Source organism: Phocoena phocoena, chromosome 3 (assembly GCF_963924675.1).
Source record: "Phocoena phocoena chromosome 3, mPhoPho1.1, whole genome shotgun sequence".
Taxonomy (NCBI): domain Eukaryota; kingdom Metazoa; phylum Chordata; class Mammalia; order Artiodactyla; family Phocoenidae; genus Phocoena; species Phocoena phocoena.
Window position 1 is genome coordinate 48,609,111 of NC_089221.1, and position 18,031 is coordinate 48,627,141.

The 18,031-nt window shown below is 39.1% G+C and overlaps 1 protein-coding gene across 1 annotated transcript in view; it reads left to right on the forward strand.

The window, feature by feature from the left end:
• ZSWIM6 (zinc finger SWIM-type containing 6) overlaps positions 1–18,031 on the forward strand; it is a 205,291-nt gene that overhangs the window by 124,959 nt on the left and 62,301 nt on the right. The window contains exon 2 of the mRNA XM_065874785.1: positions 4,142–4,498. Coding sequence (XP_065730857.1) covers positions 4,142–4,498 — 357 coding nt within the window. The remainder of the gene's footprint in view (positions 1–4,141; positions 4,499–18,031) is intronic.

Genomic DNA, 18,031 nt, shown 5'->3' on the forward strand with positions numbered 1-18,031 from the left:
TCATTGTGATAGCTGATAGTAGAGAAAAAAACAAGAGCCCGCTTAAAAAATACTGCCACCTGCAGTTGTCTCTTACTACAGGGAATGCTGTCCCATTCACTTGGTAATACCCTGAATGGTCAGCTGATTAGGGTGGCAAGGTAGAACTTACATTTAGAAATATTTCCAACAAAAATAGTTGGATTTTTTTTTTTTTTTTTGCGGTACGCGGGCCTCTCACTGTTGTGCCCTCTCCCGTTGCGGAGAACAGGCTCCGGATGCGCAGGGTCAGCGGCCATGGCTCACGGGCCCAGGCGCTCCGCGGCATGTGGGATCTTCCCGGACCGGGGCACGAACCCGTGTCCCCTGCATCGGCAGGCAGACTCTCAACCACTGAGCCACCAGGGAAGCCCCAAAATAGTTGGAATTTTAAAAGGAGTTTGGATACTTGAAAGATAATCTAGAATTACTTGGAAAAAGAACATTCATGAAATGCCTTAATCTTGACGATATTACATTAATGAAGTGTACTTTTATAAGACATGAATGTGTTTATTTGTGTCCTCACACATCTCTTGAGTTAGTTTTGAAAGTCACAATATTTTATAGTTTGTTTTTTAAAAAATTTTATGAGAATGGTAAATACTCAACATAATATAGTTGGATAGTAGGTGGGGTTTTCCCCCAGCATAATTGTACGATATCAGGATTCACTATACTTTACTTCTGACTTGTACAACTCACATGAATGAATAAAACCCTGTTTTGCAAAACCATTTGACGGCTTCATTGGTTCTGCTAAGGGTCTGTTCTCTTTTTTTTTTTTTTAATTTTTATTGGAGTATAGCTGCTTTACAATGCTGTGTTAGTTTCTGCTGTACAGCAAAGTGAATCAGCTATCCGTATACATATATCCCCTCTTTTTTGGATTTCCTTCCCATTTAGGTCACTGCAGAGCACTGAGTAGAGTTCCCTGTGCTATACAGTAGGTTCTCGTTAGCTATCTATTTTATATGTAGTATCAATAGTGTATATATGTCAATCCCCATCTCCCAATTCATCCCACTGCCCCCTTCCCCATTGGTATCCATACCTTTGTTCTCTATGTCTGTGTCTCTGTTTCTGCTTTGCAAATAAGACCATCTGTACCATTTTTCTAGATTCCACATATATGTGTTAATATACAACATTTGTTTTTCTCTTTCTGACTTACTTCACTCTGTATGACACTCTCTAGGCCCATCCAGGTCTCTACAAATGACCCAATTTCATTCCTTTTTATGGCTGAGTAATATTCCATTGTATATATGTACCACATCATCTTTATCCATTACTCTGTTGATGGATATTTAGGTTGCTTCCATGTCCTGGCTGTTGTAGTGCTGCAGTGAACATTGGGGTACCTGTGTCTTTTTGAATTATGGTTTTCTCAGGGTATATACCCAGTAGTGGGATTGCTGGGTCATATGGTAGTTCTTTCTATTTTTAGTTTTATAAGGAACGCCATACTGTTCTCCATAGTGGCTGTATCAATTTACATTCCCACCAACAGTGCAAGAAGGTTCCCTTTTCTCCACACCCTCTTCAGCATTTATTGTTTATAGAGTTTTTGATGATGGCCATTTTGAGGTGATTTGTGAGGTGATAACCTCATTGTAGTTTTGATTTGCATTTCTCTAATAATTAGTGATGTTGAGCATCTTTTTATGTGCCTCTTGGCCATCTGTATGTCTCTTTAGGGAAATGTCTATTTAGGAAGGGCCTCTTCTTTGACAGTTAAATCAGTCTCTTTTGAAGCACCTCTTACACTATAGCCTTGCAGACTATTTAAATACTAGCTAGTCTAACTATTTTGGATTCTCAGTTGTCTTGGCTTTGCCTGTGATGGGAGTCCTTCAGTATCACTTTTGTGGAGAGACAAAGATGTTGACTTGGTGGATAAGGAGAAATAAAATAGTGTTAAGCTGGGAGAGATTGATTTTATAAATGGTTAGTTTATGATAACTATCTTCCTATAGTGACAGCTAGTTTCTTTTGTACACATATATATGTGACAGGTGGAAAACAGAGAACCTTTGCACTAAGTATACAGAATATACTTGGAAACTTTCTGGACTTATTTATGATCCATTGATCTTTTCTTGTCTTAATCTGTGCCTGTCCCATGGACTTTTAATTATTGTAAGCTTTTAGTGCACTGGTATACAAGAAGGCAAGACTGCTCTTATTTTTCTTCATTTCTAAAATTTTCCTGGGTGTTTACTTTTTATGTGATCTTTTTTTCTCGTGGGGAAATACATTAAAAATTTTTTTAAAATATGATTACATTTGCTATGTATCCTTTCTTTAATTGCGGTTTTCCAAAAAAACTTCTTGACCAAAAGAGATGGAGGAGGAGACTGGAATATCCATTTAAAAACAGGGATAATCTCTGTGGAAGAAAACCAGAGGTTACCGTATTACGGTTATCAGAATTCCTTATTGTGAAGCAATAATAGTGACTTGATTTTTGGAAATGCACTTCTTAAGTTGATAATCTGGTAAAAAAATATGACAACATTTTTCTCTTTCCACTGTGTTGCTGAATATGAATTATCAAGATGAAGTTACATTACTCTGAAAGATTTCTCGTAAGTTGAATAATGTTTCTCCCAGCGCCCTGGCCTAAAGGAACCCCTCTCTTGAAAGAGATAGTAAGTAGGGTTCAGATGCCCCACATGTGAACTCTAGGCATCATCTGGCTGTCCTTCTCGGTTCACATCTCTGTAGCTCCATGTGCAGCATCCTTTCCAGAGTTCCCACATGGTGAAAAGATCCTTCTCCTTGTGATTTAAGGGGAACCTGGAGAAATAGTGGCCTGCTAGATAAATTTTATTCAAGTAGCATAGATAGTGGAAGGCTGAGAGAGTCAGAGGCTTCATTACATTTCTGACATTCAAGTTTCTGTCGGGTACTTAATCCTGAGGTAAGCCTGTGCCCTGGAGGTTTCCCCTTAATGTTTATCACTGGCCCTCTGCATGTGGCTTTCACAGAAGGTAGATGGAACTGAATGGTGTGCCAAAAAACATTCAGGATAAGCTTCCCCATATTTAGGGAAAAGGAGTGAGGGGGATGTATGCCCTGGCCAAACAGGACAAGACTGACTGACTGGTGGCAGCGGCAGTGAGAGGCAGTTTTCATTGGCTGTGAGCTGTAGCTAGAGCTACCCAAGGAACTGTTGCTGCCTGTGCGGGTTGAGTGTCTCATTTCTGGATCCTTCGAAGCAGCGGCCAAGTGCCATTGGTCAGGGTGCAGTTTTCATTGGCTGTGAGCTGTAGCTAGAGCTATCCAAGGAGCCGTTGCTGCCTGTGCGGGTTGAGTGTCTCATTTCTGGATCCTTCGAAGCAGCGGCCAAGTGCCATTGGTGAGGGAGGTCGTGGAGGGTTCCTGTGTGGTTCTAAGTTGAGGCTACAAGGCCTCTAAGGCCCCTTGCCACTTGGTGATTTTGTGCACCCATGTGTGCATGTGAGCATGTTTAACAGCCTACCTCTGTACCAGCTTTACTCTGTATGATAGGAAAGAAAATAGTCATTGAGCTACTTCAGCTACGGTATGCGTGCGATTTGATGGGCTTTGCAGCCCCCCCTGCACATACTGCTCAGAGACGTTGCAATATTGGGGCTGCCTGGAATAAAGGTGGAAGGAAGGGAGGAGTTTGTTGAGAAGAAAGCTGAGCTGGCCTACTCTATTTTAAAACGTTGTTTAAAAAAGGGTGGAATGCTGGGGGAGAAAACTACTGATCTAGGGGATTTTGGTCAGGTATATACCACACACAGATTTAGAAGAGTAATGATGGCTTACTCTAGGTAAGCTATGGTCTAGGTATAGGTATGATGTGGTGTGTGAATATACATATATATAGGTGTGATGGTGGTATACTGCCGTAAGTGTTTTCATATGGCTGTGTAATAAACTACTTCAGCATGTCTGTTAAATAGCATTTATTTTTTACTTGTAAGGTGCAGGGAGAGGGAGGTTGGAGTGGCCAGAATGTTTTTACTTGAAAATAAAAGCTGTCATGTTTTATTCTTGCAGCTGTCAAGCACTGCGCATTTCAAAGAATTAAAATATTTTGTAGCATCTGAATGCAGAAACTGAACTCTCCTCCCCTTCTTTCACATAGGTTTCCACTTGAGTGGCACAGTGACAGAACCTGCAATACAATCGGAGCCAGAAACTGTTTGTAACGTGGCCATCAGCTTTGATCGTTGCAAGATTACCTCAGTGACCTGCAGCTGTGGAAACAAGGACATATTTTATTGTGCCCATGTTGTGGCACTGTCTTTATACCGCATCCGCAAGCCAGATCAGGTCAAATTGCATCTTCCCATTTCAGAGACTCTCTTTCAAATGAATAGAGACCAACTACAAAAGTTTGTACAGTATTTGATCACAGTGCACCACACAGAAGTTTTGCCAACTGCTCAAAAATTGGCAGATGAAATTCTTTCCCAGAATTCAGAAATCAACCAAGTTCATGGTGAGTATAGATACTCATTCTATAGATTGCTTCTCTGGATTATTTTTCATTTATAAATTTAATTCTTTTGCATGAAAATGAATTAAATATGAATTAGATCATCAACATTGCTCTTAGGTAGCTGAAGGTTTAAATTTAGTTTTGCATCCTAAAACATTTCTTTTGAAATGTTTTGTACCTTCTACTAGATACCAAGTCTTTTCTGCTCAGAAAAATTTCTCGTTTGTTAAAGCTTGGCTCTTATATGTTTATGTTTTGTAAAATTTCATCAAATACTGGGTATCAGTTATAGTGAACACAAATTCACCTTTGTCAGCTGTTGTCAGTAAACTGACTTGCGCATATTCAGAAGTTTTTTCATTTTCTTAAAAAATTTATTTTCCAAGGCAGTAAGTTTCTGATATGATGCCTCATATTAAGAAAGTAACTTATTCTTAGAAAAAGATGAGAATTTATATAGAGAGAGTTTAGGATATGATTATTATTGTGTGTAAGAAATCTCAAAAAGGGTTTCTTTAAAGTCTTTTATACACTGAACTTGTTATCTCACTTATTTGTAAACACATGTATCAACTGTCAACATATAGTTGAAATATGGAACCAGTCAGTCACTCAACCCTATCCTTTTAGGTTTTCTTCAAAGTCCTTACTTGATGTAGCAGGTATAAATGTTTAAGGAAAGCAGTTTGAGATTTCTTAAAAACTTTTAAAATTGTGAGATATAACACAGAAAAGTGCATAGAATATGTATGTGTAGATTAACAAAGTGAACCAACATCCAGGCCCAGAAATAGATGACTCTCGGCACTTTGGAGGGTTCCACATGTCCCCTTCCAGTCAGTCATAGGCTCCTTTCTGTTTCCCATGGTAATCATTGCCTGATTTTTTATGGTAATCACTTCTTTGGTGCTTTGTGTTTTAACGTTAACATCACTAAACACTGGTTTAGTCTTATCTGATTTTAAACGTTATGTATCTGACTTCTTTCATTCAAAATCATGTTTATATGATTTATTCATATTGTTTCACGTACCTTTAGTTCATTCATTTTCATTGCTCTAAAGCAGCACCAGAAATACCAATAGAAGTACAGTGTGAGCTACATGTATAAGTTAAAATATCTTGTTAGCTTCACTTAAAAAGAAGCAAGTAAAATTAATGTTTTATTTATCTCAGTATATCTAAAAAATTCAATATATTCATATCATACCAACATTCATAAATATCAGTTCAACAAAAATATTGATATATTTCACTTCTTTTCCATATTAAGTCTTTGAAAATCTGTTGTCTGTTTTACACTTACAGCACATCTCACATCAAGCTCTAGCCACATTGCAAGTGTTCAATAGCCACATGGCTAGTGGCTACCTTATTGGACAGCACATACTCTATAAAGTATTCTAGGTATGAGGACACCACAATTTATTTGTCTCTCCCACTGTTGATGAACCTTGTTTTGAATAGAGCTGCTGTGAACATTCTTTTACAAGTCTCCTGGTATCTTGTGATACTTTTAATATGTCTTTTATGTCAGGGGAAAATCCACATAGACATATTTCTTCTAGTGCTCTCCATGTCAGTCTCAGCTTTATTAAAGGAGCTGTTATAAGGTGTGTAAAGCATTTTACTTGGTAGAGTCTGCCAGTGTTGAGTAACAGGATTGTAAACAAGTCTGCCACAGAAGTACCCTGGACCCACCAAAAGCACATGCATTCAAGGACTTTTTAAGCAGGCTTCTGCTCTGTCATATCATCTGTCTCAATCATGTTACCTTGTGAAAATTCAGGCCAGCTAACAGTCATCTCAGATTTCTCAGGAGCCTATTTGTGGCTTCCTATTAAATCGCTCATTGAAGGCAGAAGAATAGCATATACCATTTCTTCAAACTTTTATGCACTCTCTCTTTTTCCTTTTTTTAAAGTTCATATATTCCATTTGGTCATTTTGTTCTCTGAGTTTTAGTTTAACCAGAGGTCCACATCAACAGTAAGGTGTTTGTTCTGCATTTGTCTTCCTTGTTTTGAAGGATAGCAGCCCCCGAAGTTTCTTATCTAAAAGCTTTTAAAATGCATTTCTGTGTCGAAATAGTGGGACTAATGAAACAATCTAAGCTAAACTTGGGTGTGAGAAAGTGTTCACATGACATTATATTTCTCTCAGACTTTCTAAAATTAGAAGAAAAAGATATCTAAGGAATATATAGATATATTAGATATATATTAGATATATCCTTATATATCTAAGGATATATCTAAGGAAATATCAAGGGCAGAATGCAGGTTAGCTTTAGACTCAATGTGATTTTCAAATAACTTTTGCATGAGAACAGTTTCACGAAAGCAGTGAACTTGAGAAGTTTATCCTGCCAGCTTTCTCTCCACTTAATTTATCCTAAGATTTGCTCCTAGCCTGGAAATGGGCCAATTACACAAGCTGCCTTCCTGCCTTCCATTCTAGTGTGACAAGTGGCAAAAAAAGAAGAGGCCCATGACCTTAAGTGTTGAAATGGGAAATCTGCTCCCTGGAGGGTCTTATTTTAACTGTTAGATTGATGACTTAGTAGGGGGTGGGATTTAAAATGTTTTGCAGTTATTTGACTACATGGTCCCACCTGCCTCCAAACATCTGTACATTAAGCGTTTTCTAAGTCATTTTAAAAGCAGTATTTCCTTGTATGGTTTCGAGGCGTGTATTTTTTCTTTGAGAAAAATGTCTTGAACATGAATATTGGGAAGAGTTCATGTTTCTCTAAGGAAAAGCATCACTTTTACCTTGCTAGATAAATAGGGTTAGGATAGGATTTAGATTAGATTATCTTAATAGGTATCTATAGGTATCTATCTTAATAGGTATCTATATATATCTTAAACAGAATGAGGTTTAGCTTATCTAAATCCTTTATAAGAGAAATTCATACTATAATTTTTAAGTAAATACAAACTATGTTGATAACAGGTTTTTCCTTTTCCTTGTGAACTTGTCCTAATGCTTCTTAAAATTCTGTTAGTTGCTTTACTTACTATTTTGAAATATTTTCTTTTTAAAAGAATTTTATGCTGAGGAATTAAAAGCTTTTTCAAGTCTATTTCAGGCATATTGTTTCTCAAAATTTCTTTGTAAGCTACATATTGCAAATTTATAATTGTAATAGTTTCTAGACTAAGAAGCCAAGGAGAATGTGTTAGTGACTTATCCAGGATCACAGGTTGAGTGAAAGTAGTCGGAATATAGAAGTAGTCATCATAATAGTTCAGTCCTTGTCAGTTTTTTACATTTCATTTTGTTTTCATAAAATGTCCTGCATAATTGTGATTAGATTAAATCAATCACTGTATGCTAAAAAGTGGGTGTAAGATAGTTAATGTTAATGGCCCTCCAAGGAGATTGCCAGTTGTAGTTTTGCATTGATAAGCAAAATTGTTTGTCTTGGTTTTATATTAAAATAAGACTTATGGGCTTCCCTGGTGGCGCAGTGGTTGAGAGTCCACCTGCCGATGCAGGGGACACGGGTTTGTGCCGGGAAGATCCCACATGCTGCGGAGCGCCTGGGCCCGTGAGCCATGGCCGCTGAGCCTGCGCGTCCGGAGCCTGTGCTCTGCAATGGGAGAAGCCACAACAGTGAGAGGCCCGCATACCGCAAAAACAAAACAAAACAAAAAAAACCAAAAAACTTTCTAGCTTCCATATTGTTAAGAAAAAGCTATTGTCTTTGCTAAGTATGTATTTGGAAATTTACTGATTTCTTAGTGCTAACCCACTCTCTTGATTAATTCAACTCAGCCTTTTTTGGGCTTTTTTGCTTCTTATTAAAGGAGTGCATTATAAATTAGTAAATTGTGGTGTAGGGACAGAACATTGAATTTGAAACCTGGAGGCCTAGAGTACAGTATTGTCTCTTCTGTGTATTAGCTATGTGACCCTGGGTGAGACTCATTTTTTTCCTCATATTTAAAATGCTCATAATCTTCACTAGCAGTGTTGGAAAAATTTTAGTCATATAATATATACATGTGTAAAATATTAAAGAAAAGAGAGAGTTTACCTTATGTTGGAGTACCCATAAGTAGTCATAGTTAACAAGAAGAGGGAAGAAACCAATTGGGGGATGGATGATAATAGAGTTGTAGGTCAGCTTGCTGTGCTCTGACTCTCTGGCACATATTTCCTCCTCTTCTACTTTTTTCCTTTTGCTCTTTCTTTTAGTGACCTCCCTATGGGATAGCCTGTACTGGGCAAACTACAACAAAAAGGGACAGGTGGAGTGGAAACTGTGGCATTGGTCTCTGCTTGGAACAGAGGGAAAGGGTGTCATTTCTGTGGCCCTTTTACTCTCAGAGCTTGAGTCAATCCCAGAAGTAGCCTAGATTCATCCCTCACTTCAGTGCCATGTGTCCAGAGATACCATCTCAGTTAGCCAGATGTAGAAGGGATGTAAAGTTGACCCTTGAGCAACTTGGGGGTTAGAGGCGTCAACCGTCTGCACAGCTGAAATTCCACGTGTAACTTATAGTCATTCGGTCCTGGGTACCTGCGGTCCTCTGTACCTGTGGTTCCTCATGCCCACAGTTCTTCTGTATCTGCAGTTCCACGTCTGTGGATTCAACTGGGGATTATGTAGTACTGTAGTATTTACTATTGAAAAAAAAAGTCCCTCTAAGTGGACCCATGTAATTCAAACCCAGTTGTTTAAGGGTCAGTTGTATTCATGTCAGGTGAGGGTGGACACATGACATCTAAGATGTTTTCCACTCCCGATTCTGTGACTCTTTGGTGATTGTATTTTTTATAGAGACACAGGAGGCACCTAGGATCCATACTCCAAAGATGTGCCTCTTGTAGTTCTACCCAAGTGTGCATTTGAGTGTTGTTCTTTCATCAGACATTTCAATTTGTTTGAAGATGGTTCTTATAAAACTAGCACTATAAATTCCATTCATGCCTTCCTGTCCTGCTTAATTTAGCCTTCCAATGCTTCTGTGTCCCAGTCATCATATATATGTCTATTCAGTCTCTTCCAGATATTACCAAACAAGCAAATCTACTCAGCCATCCCATGTCTGTTGTATAGCTTATGTTTACTTGATTATAAGCTCCATCAGGGCTGAAACTATGACCTGTGTATTTTGCCAGCCTCCCTAAGGACAATATTGAAGAAGTAATGGGCACACTGGGACTTCTCTGGGGGCGCAGTGGTTAAGAATCTGCTTGCCAGTACAGAGGACACGGGTTTGAGACCTGGTCTGGGAAGATCCCACATGGCGCGGAGCAACTAAGCCCATGCGCCACAACTACTGAGCCTGCTCTCTAGAGCCTGTGAGCCACAACTACTTAGCCTGTGTGCCACAACTACTGAAGCTCGCAGGCCTAGAGCCCGTGCTCCGCAACAAGAGATGCCACCACAATGAGAAGCCCACACACCGCAATAAGAAGCCTGCGCACTGCAACAAAGAGTAGCCCCTGCTTGCCGCAACTAGAAGAAGGCCCTCGCGCAGCAATGAAGACCCAACGCAGCCCCCCAAAAAAAGCCCAGGACCAGATGGCTTCACAGGTGAAGTCTGTCAAACATTAAGAGAAGAGGTAACACCTGTCCTTCTCAAACTCTTCCAAAAAACTGCAGAGGAAGGAACACTCCCCAATTCATTCTACGAGGCCACCATCACCCTGATACCAAAACCAGACAAAGATGTCACAAAAAGGAAAACTACAGGCCCATATCACTGATGAGCATAGATGCAAAATTCCTCAACAAAATACTAGCAACACATTAAATCCAACAACACATTAAGAGGATCATACACCATGATCAAGTGGGATTTATCCCAGGGATGCAAGGATTCTTCAATATATGCAAATCAATGTGATACACCATATTAACAAATTGAAGAATAAAAACCATATGATCATCTCAATAGATGCAGAAAAAGCTTTTGACAAAATTCAACACCCTTTTATGATACAAACTCTCCAGAAAGTGGGCATAGAGGGAAACTACCTCAACATAATAAAGGCCATATATGACAAACCCACAGCAAACATCATTCTCAATGGTGAAAAACTGAAAGCATTTCCTCTAAGATCAGGAACAAGACAAGGATGTCCACTCTTGCCACTATTATTCAACATAGTTTTGGAAGGCCTAGCCACGGCAGAGAAGTAAATGAAATAAAAGGAATCCAAATTGGAAATGAAGAAGTAAAACTGTCACTGTTTGCAGATGACATGATACTATACATAGAAAAGTCCTAAAGATGCCACCAGAAAACTACTAGAGCTAATCAATGAATTTAGTAAAGTTGCATGATACAAAATTAATGCACAGAAATCTCTTGCATTCCTATGTACTAACAACGAAAGATCAGAGAAAGAAATTAAGGAAACAATCCCATTTACCATAGCAACAAAAAGAATAAAATACCAAGGAATAAACCTTAACTAAGGGGGCAAAAGACCTGTATGCAGAAAACTATAAGATACTGATGAAAGAAATCAAAGACAACACAAACAGATGGAGAGATATACCATGTTTTTGGATTGGAAGAATCAATATATTTTTTTTTTTTTTTTTTTTTTTAAATTTTTTTTTTAATTTACTTATTTTATTTACATTTTATTTTTTGGCTGCATTGGGTCTTCGCTGCTGCACGCGGGTGAGCGGGGGCTACTCTTTATTGCGGTGTGCGGGCCTCTCATTGCGATGGCCTCTCCCGCTGCTGAGCACGGGCTCCAGGCTCACAGGCTCCACAGTTGTGGCACACGGGCTTAGTTGCTCCATGGCATGTGGGATCTTCCCGGACCAGGGCTCGAACCCGTGTCCCCTGCATTGGCAGGCGGACTCTCAACCACTGCGCCACCAGGGAAGCCCCTCAATATATATTTTTAAAATTTATTTTATTTATTCATTTTTGGCTGCACCGGGTCTTTTTGCTGCACGTGGGCTTTCTCTGGTTGCGGTGCGCAGGCCTCCCACCGCCGTGGCCCCTCCTGCTGCAGAGCACGGGCTCTAGGCACGCGGGCCCCAGCAGTCATGGCATGCAGCCTCAGTAGTTGTGGTGCGCGGGCACAGCAGTTGCGGCTTGCGAGCTCTAGAGTGCAGGCTCAGTAGTTGTGGCGCACGGGCCCAGCCGCCCCGTGGCATGTGGGATTCCCCCGGGACCAGGGATCGAACTCACGTCCCCCGCACCGGCAGGCGGACTCTCAACCACTGCACCACTGGGGAAGCTCCGGAAGAATCAATATTTTGAAAATGACTGTTCTATCCAAACAGTCTACAGATTCAAAGCAATACCTATCAAATTACCAACGGCATTTTTCACAGAACTAGAACAAAAAATTTTTACAATTTGTATGGAAACACAAAAGACCCCAATAGCCAAAGCAATCTTGAGAAAGAAAAATGGAGCTGGAGGAATCAGGCTCCCTGACTTCAGACTATACTACAAAGCTACAGTAATCAAGGCAGTATAGTACTGGCACAAAAACAGAAATATAGATCAATGGAACAGGATAGAAAGCCCAGAGATAAATCCACACGCCTGTGGTCACGTTATCTATGACAAAGGAGGCAAAAATACACAGTGGAGAAATGACAGTCTCTTCAATAAGTGGTGCTGGGAAAACTGTACAGCTACATGTAAAAGAATGAAATTAGAGCACTTCCTAACACCATACACAAAAAATAAACTGAAAATGGATTAAAGACCTAAATGTAAGGCCAGACACTGTAAAACTCTTAGATGAAAACATAGGCAGAACACTCTTCGACACAAATCACAGCAAGGTCTTTTTTGACCCACCTCCTAGAGTAATGAAAATAAAAACAAAAATAAACAAATAGGACCTAATGAAACTTAAAAGCTTTTGCACAGCAAAGGAAACCATAGACAAGACAAAAAGACAACCCTCAGAATGGGAGAAAATATTTGCAAACGAAGCAACGGGCAAAGGATTAATCTCCAAAATTTACAAGCAGCTCATGCAGCTCAATATCAAAAGAGCAAACAACCCAATCCAAAAATGGGCAGAAGACCTATAAGTAGACATTTCTCCAAAGAAGACATACAGATGGCCAAGAGGCACATGAAAAGATGCTCAACATCACTAATTATTAGAGAAATCAAAACTACAATGAGGCATCACCTCACACCACTCAGAATGGCCATCATCAAAAAATCTATAAACAATAAGTGCTGGAGAGGGTGTGGAGAAAAGGGAACCCTCTTACACTGTTGGTGGGAATGTAAAGTGATGCAGCCACTATGGAAAACAGTATGGAGATTCCTTCAAATCCTAAAAATGGAACTACCATACGACCCAGCAATCCCACTACTGCGCATATACCCAGAGAAAACCATAATACAGAAAGACCCGTGCACCCTGGTATTCGTAGTAGCACTATTTACTATAGCCAGGACATGGAAGCAACCTAAATGCCCATTGACAGATGAATGGATAAAGAAGATGTGGTACATATATACAAAGGAATATTACTCAGCCATTAAAAGGAATGAAATTGGGTCATTTGTAGAGACATGGATGGACCTAGCAAGTGTCATAAGAGTGAAGTAAGTCAGAAAGAGAAAAACAAATATCATATATTAACGCATATATGTGGAATTTTAAAAAATGGTATAGATGACCTTATTTGCCAAGCAGAAATAGAGACACAGACCTAGAGAACAAATGTTGTATGGATACCAAGGGGGAAAGGGGGAGGTTGGGAGGAATTGGGAGATTGGGATTGACAGATATACACTATTGGTACTATGTATAAAATAGACAACTGATGGGAACATACTCTGTAGCAGAGGGAACTCTACTTAATGCACTGTCATATCCTAAATGGGAGGGTAATCCAAAAGGGAGGGGATATATGTATATGTATGACTGATTCCTTTTGCTGTGCAGTAGAAGCCAACACAACATTGTGGAAGCAACTATACTCAAAAATAAGTAAATAAATAAAAATTAAAAAAAAAAAAAAGTAATGGGCACTCACAGTTTGTTAAACAAAAAGTAACAGTGTCCTTTATTATGTAGTAAAGGCCATTTATGAGTAACTCATAGCTAAAATCATACTCAGTGGTGAAAAGCTGAAAGCCTTTGTTCCAAATTCAGGAACAAGACAAGGATGCCCACTCTCACCACTTCTATTTGACACAGTATTGGAAGACCTAGCCACAGCAATCAGACAAGAAAACCAAATAAAAGGCATCCAGATTGAAAGGGAAGAAGTAAAACTGTCATTATTTGCAGAGAAAGCCCTAAAGTCTTCACCCAAAAACTGGTAAATGAATTCAGTAAAGTTGCAGGATGCAAGGTTAATACACAGAAATATGTTCCATTTCTATACACAATGAAATATCAGAAAAAGAATGTAGAAAAAAGTCCTGTTAAAAATTGCATCAAAAAGAGTAAAATACTTAGGAATAAACCTAACCAAGTAGGTGAAAGACCTATACTCTGAAAACAATAAAACACTGATGAAGAAAATTGAAGATGATACAAAGAAATGGAAAGATATCTCATGCTGTTGAATTGGAAGAATTAATATTGTTAAAATGGCTATACCACCCAAAGCAATCTACAGATTTGATGGAATCTCTATCAAAATACCCATGACATTTTCCACAAAACTAGGACAAAAAATCCTAAAATTCATATGGAACCACAGAAGACCCAGAATTGCCAAAGCAATCTTGAGAGAAAAGAACAAAGCTGGAGCTATCGCCCTCCCACACTTCAAACTATACTACAAAGCTACAGTAATCAAAACAGCATGGTACTGGTACAGAAACCAGACACATAGGTCAGTGGAACAGAATAGAGAGCCCAGAAATAAATTCACACACCTATGGTCAATTAATCTACAACAAAGGGGGCAAGAATATACAATGGAGAAAAGACAGTCTCTTCAACATGTGGTTCTGGGAAAGCTGGACAGCCACATGTGAAACAGAGATTAGAACATTTCCTCCCACTGTAAACAAAAATAAATTCAAAATGGATTAAAGACTTAAATGTAAGACCTTGAAACCATAAAACTTCTAGAAGAGAATATAGGAAGAACACTCCTTGACATAAATCATGGCAATATTTTTTTGGATCTGTCTTCTAAGGCAAAAGAAATAAAAGCAAAAGTAAACAGCTAGGACCTAATTAAACTTCGAAGATGTTGCACAGCAAAGGAAACCATTGACAAAACGATAAGACAGCCTACAGAATTGGAGAAAATATTTGCAAATGACATGACCAACAAGGGATTAGTATCTAAAATATACAAACAGCTCATGCAACTCAATATCAAAAAAAAAATAACCCAATCAAAAAATGGGCAAAGACCTGAATAGACATTTTTTTCAAAGAAGACATACAGATGGCTAATAGACACATGAAAAGATGGTCAACATCACTAATTATTAGAGAAATGCAAATTAAAACAACAATGAGATATCACCTCACTCCTGTCAGAGTGACAGTCATCAAAAAGTCTACAAATGACAAATGTTGGAGAGGATGTGGAGAAAAGGGGACCCTCATACACTGATGGTGGGAATGTAAATTGTTGCAACCACTGTGGAAAAGAGTATGGAGGTTCCTCCAAAAAAAAAAAAAACTAAAAATAGAAGTAACAGGACTTCCCTGGTGGTCCAGTGGCTAAGACTTCACACTCCCAATGCAGGGGGGCCCGGGTTCAATCCCTGGTCAGGGAACTAGATCCCACATGTATGCCACAACTAAGAGTCCACATGCCGCAACTAAAAAAGATCCTTCATGCCGGAGCTAAGACCCAGCACAGCCTAAATAAATAAATATTAAAAAAAAAAATAGAATTAACATATGATCCACTCCTGAATATTTATGCAGTAAAAATGAAAACACTAATTCTAAAAGATACTTGCACCCCAGTGTTCATAGCAGCACTATTTATCTAGAATAGCCAAGATGTGGAAGCAACCCAAGTGTTCATCAACTGACATATAGTTAAAGAAGAAGTGGTATATAAATGCAGTGGAATACTACTTGGCCATATAAAAGAATGAAATTTTGCCACTTGTAGCAACATGGATGGACCTAGAGACTATTATGCTCAGTGAAATAAGTCAGACAGGGAAGGACAAATACTATATGATATCACTGATATGTGGAATCTAAAAAATAATAAAAACAAATGTATGTAGCAAAACAGAAACAGACTTAGGGACACAGAAAACTAATTAGTGTTACCAGAGGGGTGAGAGAAGGAAGGGAGGGGTAAATTAGGGGTATGAGATTAAGAGATATAAACTACTGTGTATAAAATAGATAAGCAACAGGGATATATTGTATATAGCACAGAAAATTTATAGCCATTATCTTGTAATAACCTTTGACGGAGTGTAATCTGTAAAAATACTGAACCACTATGCTGTACACCTAAAACTAATATAATACTGTAAATCAGCTATACTTTTTTTTTTTTTTGCGGTACGCGGGCCTTTCACTGTTGTGGCCTCTCCCGTTGCGGAGCACAGGCTGCGGACGCGCAGGCTCAGCGGCCATGGCTCACGGGCCTAGCCGCTCCGCAGCATGTGGAATCTTCCCAGACCGGGGCACGAACCCGTGTCCCCTGCATCGGCAGGCAGACTCTCAACCACTGCGCCAACAGGGAAGCCAACTACACTTTTAAAAAAAAGTAACCGTATCATTTCTTATTCCATTTTGTTCTTGGTAAGAACTTGGAGATTTATTCTTGTACTCATACTTGTTCCAAATCTAGCAGTGAGTGACAGTTGGAGTTGTTTGATGGAGGCCTCATGTCACATCTCTCTTCATTTTGTTTCTCTGTCGAGGGTCATAGTCCTTGTAATTGGGCTTGCATTAGCAACCAGTTTGTGCAGTTATCCTAGGGAGATAATTTTGTTATTACAGGCATTATCCTTTCTATTGTAGACCGTTCTGGTGTTGACAGTTGGTGAAACAAAGGTATGACCTACTACTGGTGGTCAATGTAATTAGCAAATCTATCTATAGGACAGAATTAAAGTTGCTTTAAATGTGCTATCTCAAACTACGGTAGTGTGAAACTTAAAAGTAAAAAAAAAGAAAAAGAAGACTGCATGTTGAAAAGATGTATGGAAGTATAGAAGTATCTGAAGATAAAAAGACAAGAACTCACTGGCTCCCACCAGCTCTCCTGCCTTAGTCTCCAGTAGCTCCCTTATTCCCTGGCAACCATGGCTGACAGTGTGGTTTAGAGTCTTCAGAGGCAAGTTTTCTTTGTGCACACGTGTATGCAATTTTTAAAAAACAATTTTAAAAACTTATTTTTTGCAGTTTCTTTTTTCTTTTAATATATCATGAATATCTTCTCTTGTTAGTACAAATAGGTCTTGTACTGTGTTAAGTGTTGCATGTAGTATTACATACTCTGGATATATTTAATCATTAACATACTGAAGGATTTTGAAGTTGTTTTCATTTTTTTCTTACTATGTGCAGTGCTGCCGTGACCATTCTTTGTGTATGTGTGGATTTGTGCAGATGCTTTTGAGGAATAGATTCTTAGTAGTAGAAATGCCAAAACAGTTAGTATCGGCATTTTGGGTTTTGTAATTGCTGCCAAATTTCCCTCCAAAAATTACCAGTTTTTCCCTTAAGTTTTAATTAGAACTTGATGTTTCCATAATATGATTTTTATTTTGTTCTAAAAAATTGTTGAAATATACAATCATGTACACATGATCATCTTCACATGAAAAAACATTTTAGCAAATGAGAAGTAACCTTAGGACTTTTGTTTCCTAATTGGGAGGAGTCACATCTCTGACGTGTCATGTATTTGATAGGGTAATGCAGAGACAGCCAAGTTACTTTTAGCCCAATACCCTTTATCCTTTCTCTTTTCACCTCCAAATCTTGCCTTCCCTAACACCCTATAGCCATCTCTGACACTACCCCAACTCTCATAATTTTCAAAGAATTGTTACCAGCTGTGATCAGTTTCCTTGCCATCCCTGTCTCCTTTAACTGATCCTAAATCTCCATGTTGGCTAGATGAGCTTATTATTCCCATCTCCCTCCCTGTAGGTTTCTCTTACCTCCCACTGTAAGAGTATTCAGAGTGTTTAAGAGCTTAGAAGTTAGACAGCCTACATTAGAATTCTGGTCCCTTTGCTTTCCAGCTCTTTGAGTGGAGGCAAGGAACTGAATCTCTTCAGGGCTTTGTTTTCTTATTTGTAAAACGTGGTTAGGAAAAGAGTGCCTATTTCATAAGGTTAGGAGGGTTAAAAAGGAGTAAATCTGAGTTGCTGTTATCTCCATCATTGTGATGTGGCAGTTGACGTGAGTCTTCAAGACAGTTGAGGAAAATATTTGTGAACTTTTTTTTAAAAACATCTTTAAAAATAACCTGAGCAGGGGCTTCCCTGGTGGCGCAGTGGTTGAGAGTCCGCCTGCTGATGCAGGGGACACGGGTTCATGCCCCGGTCCGGGAAGATCCCACATGCCGCGGAGCGGCTGGGCCCATGAGCCATGGCCGCTGAGCCTGCGTGT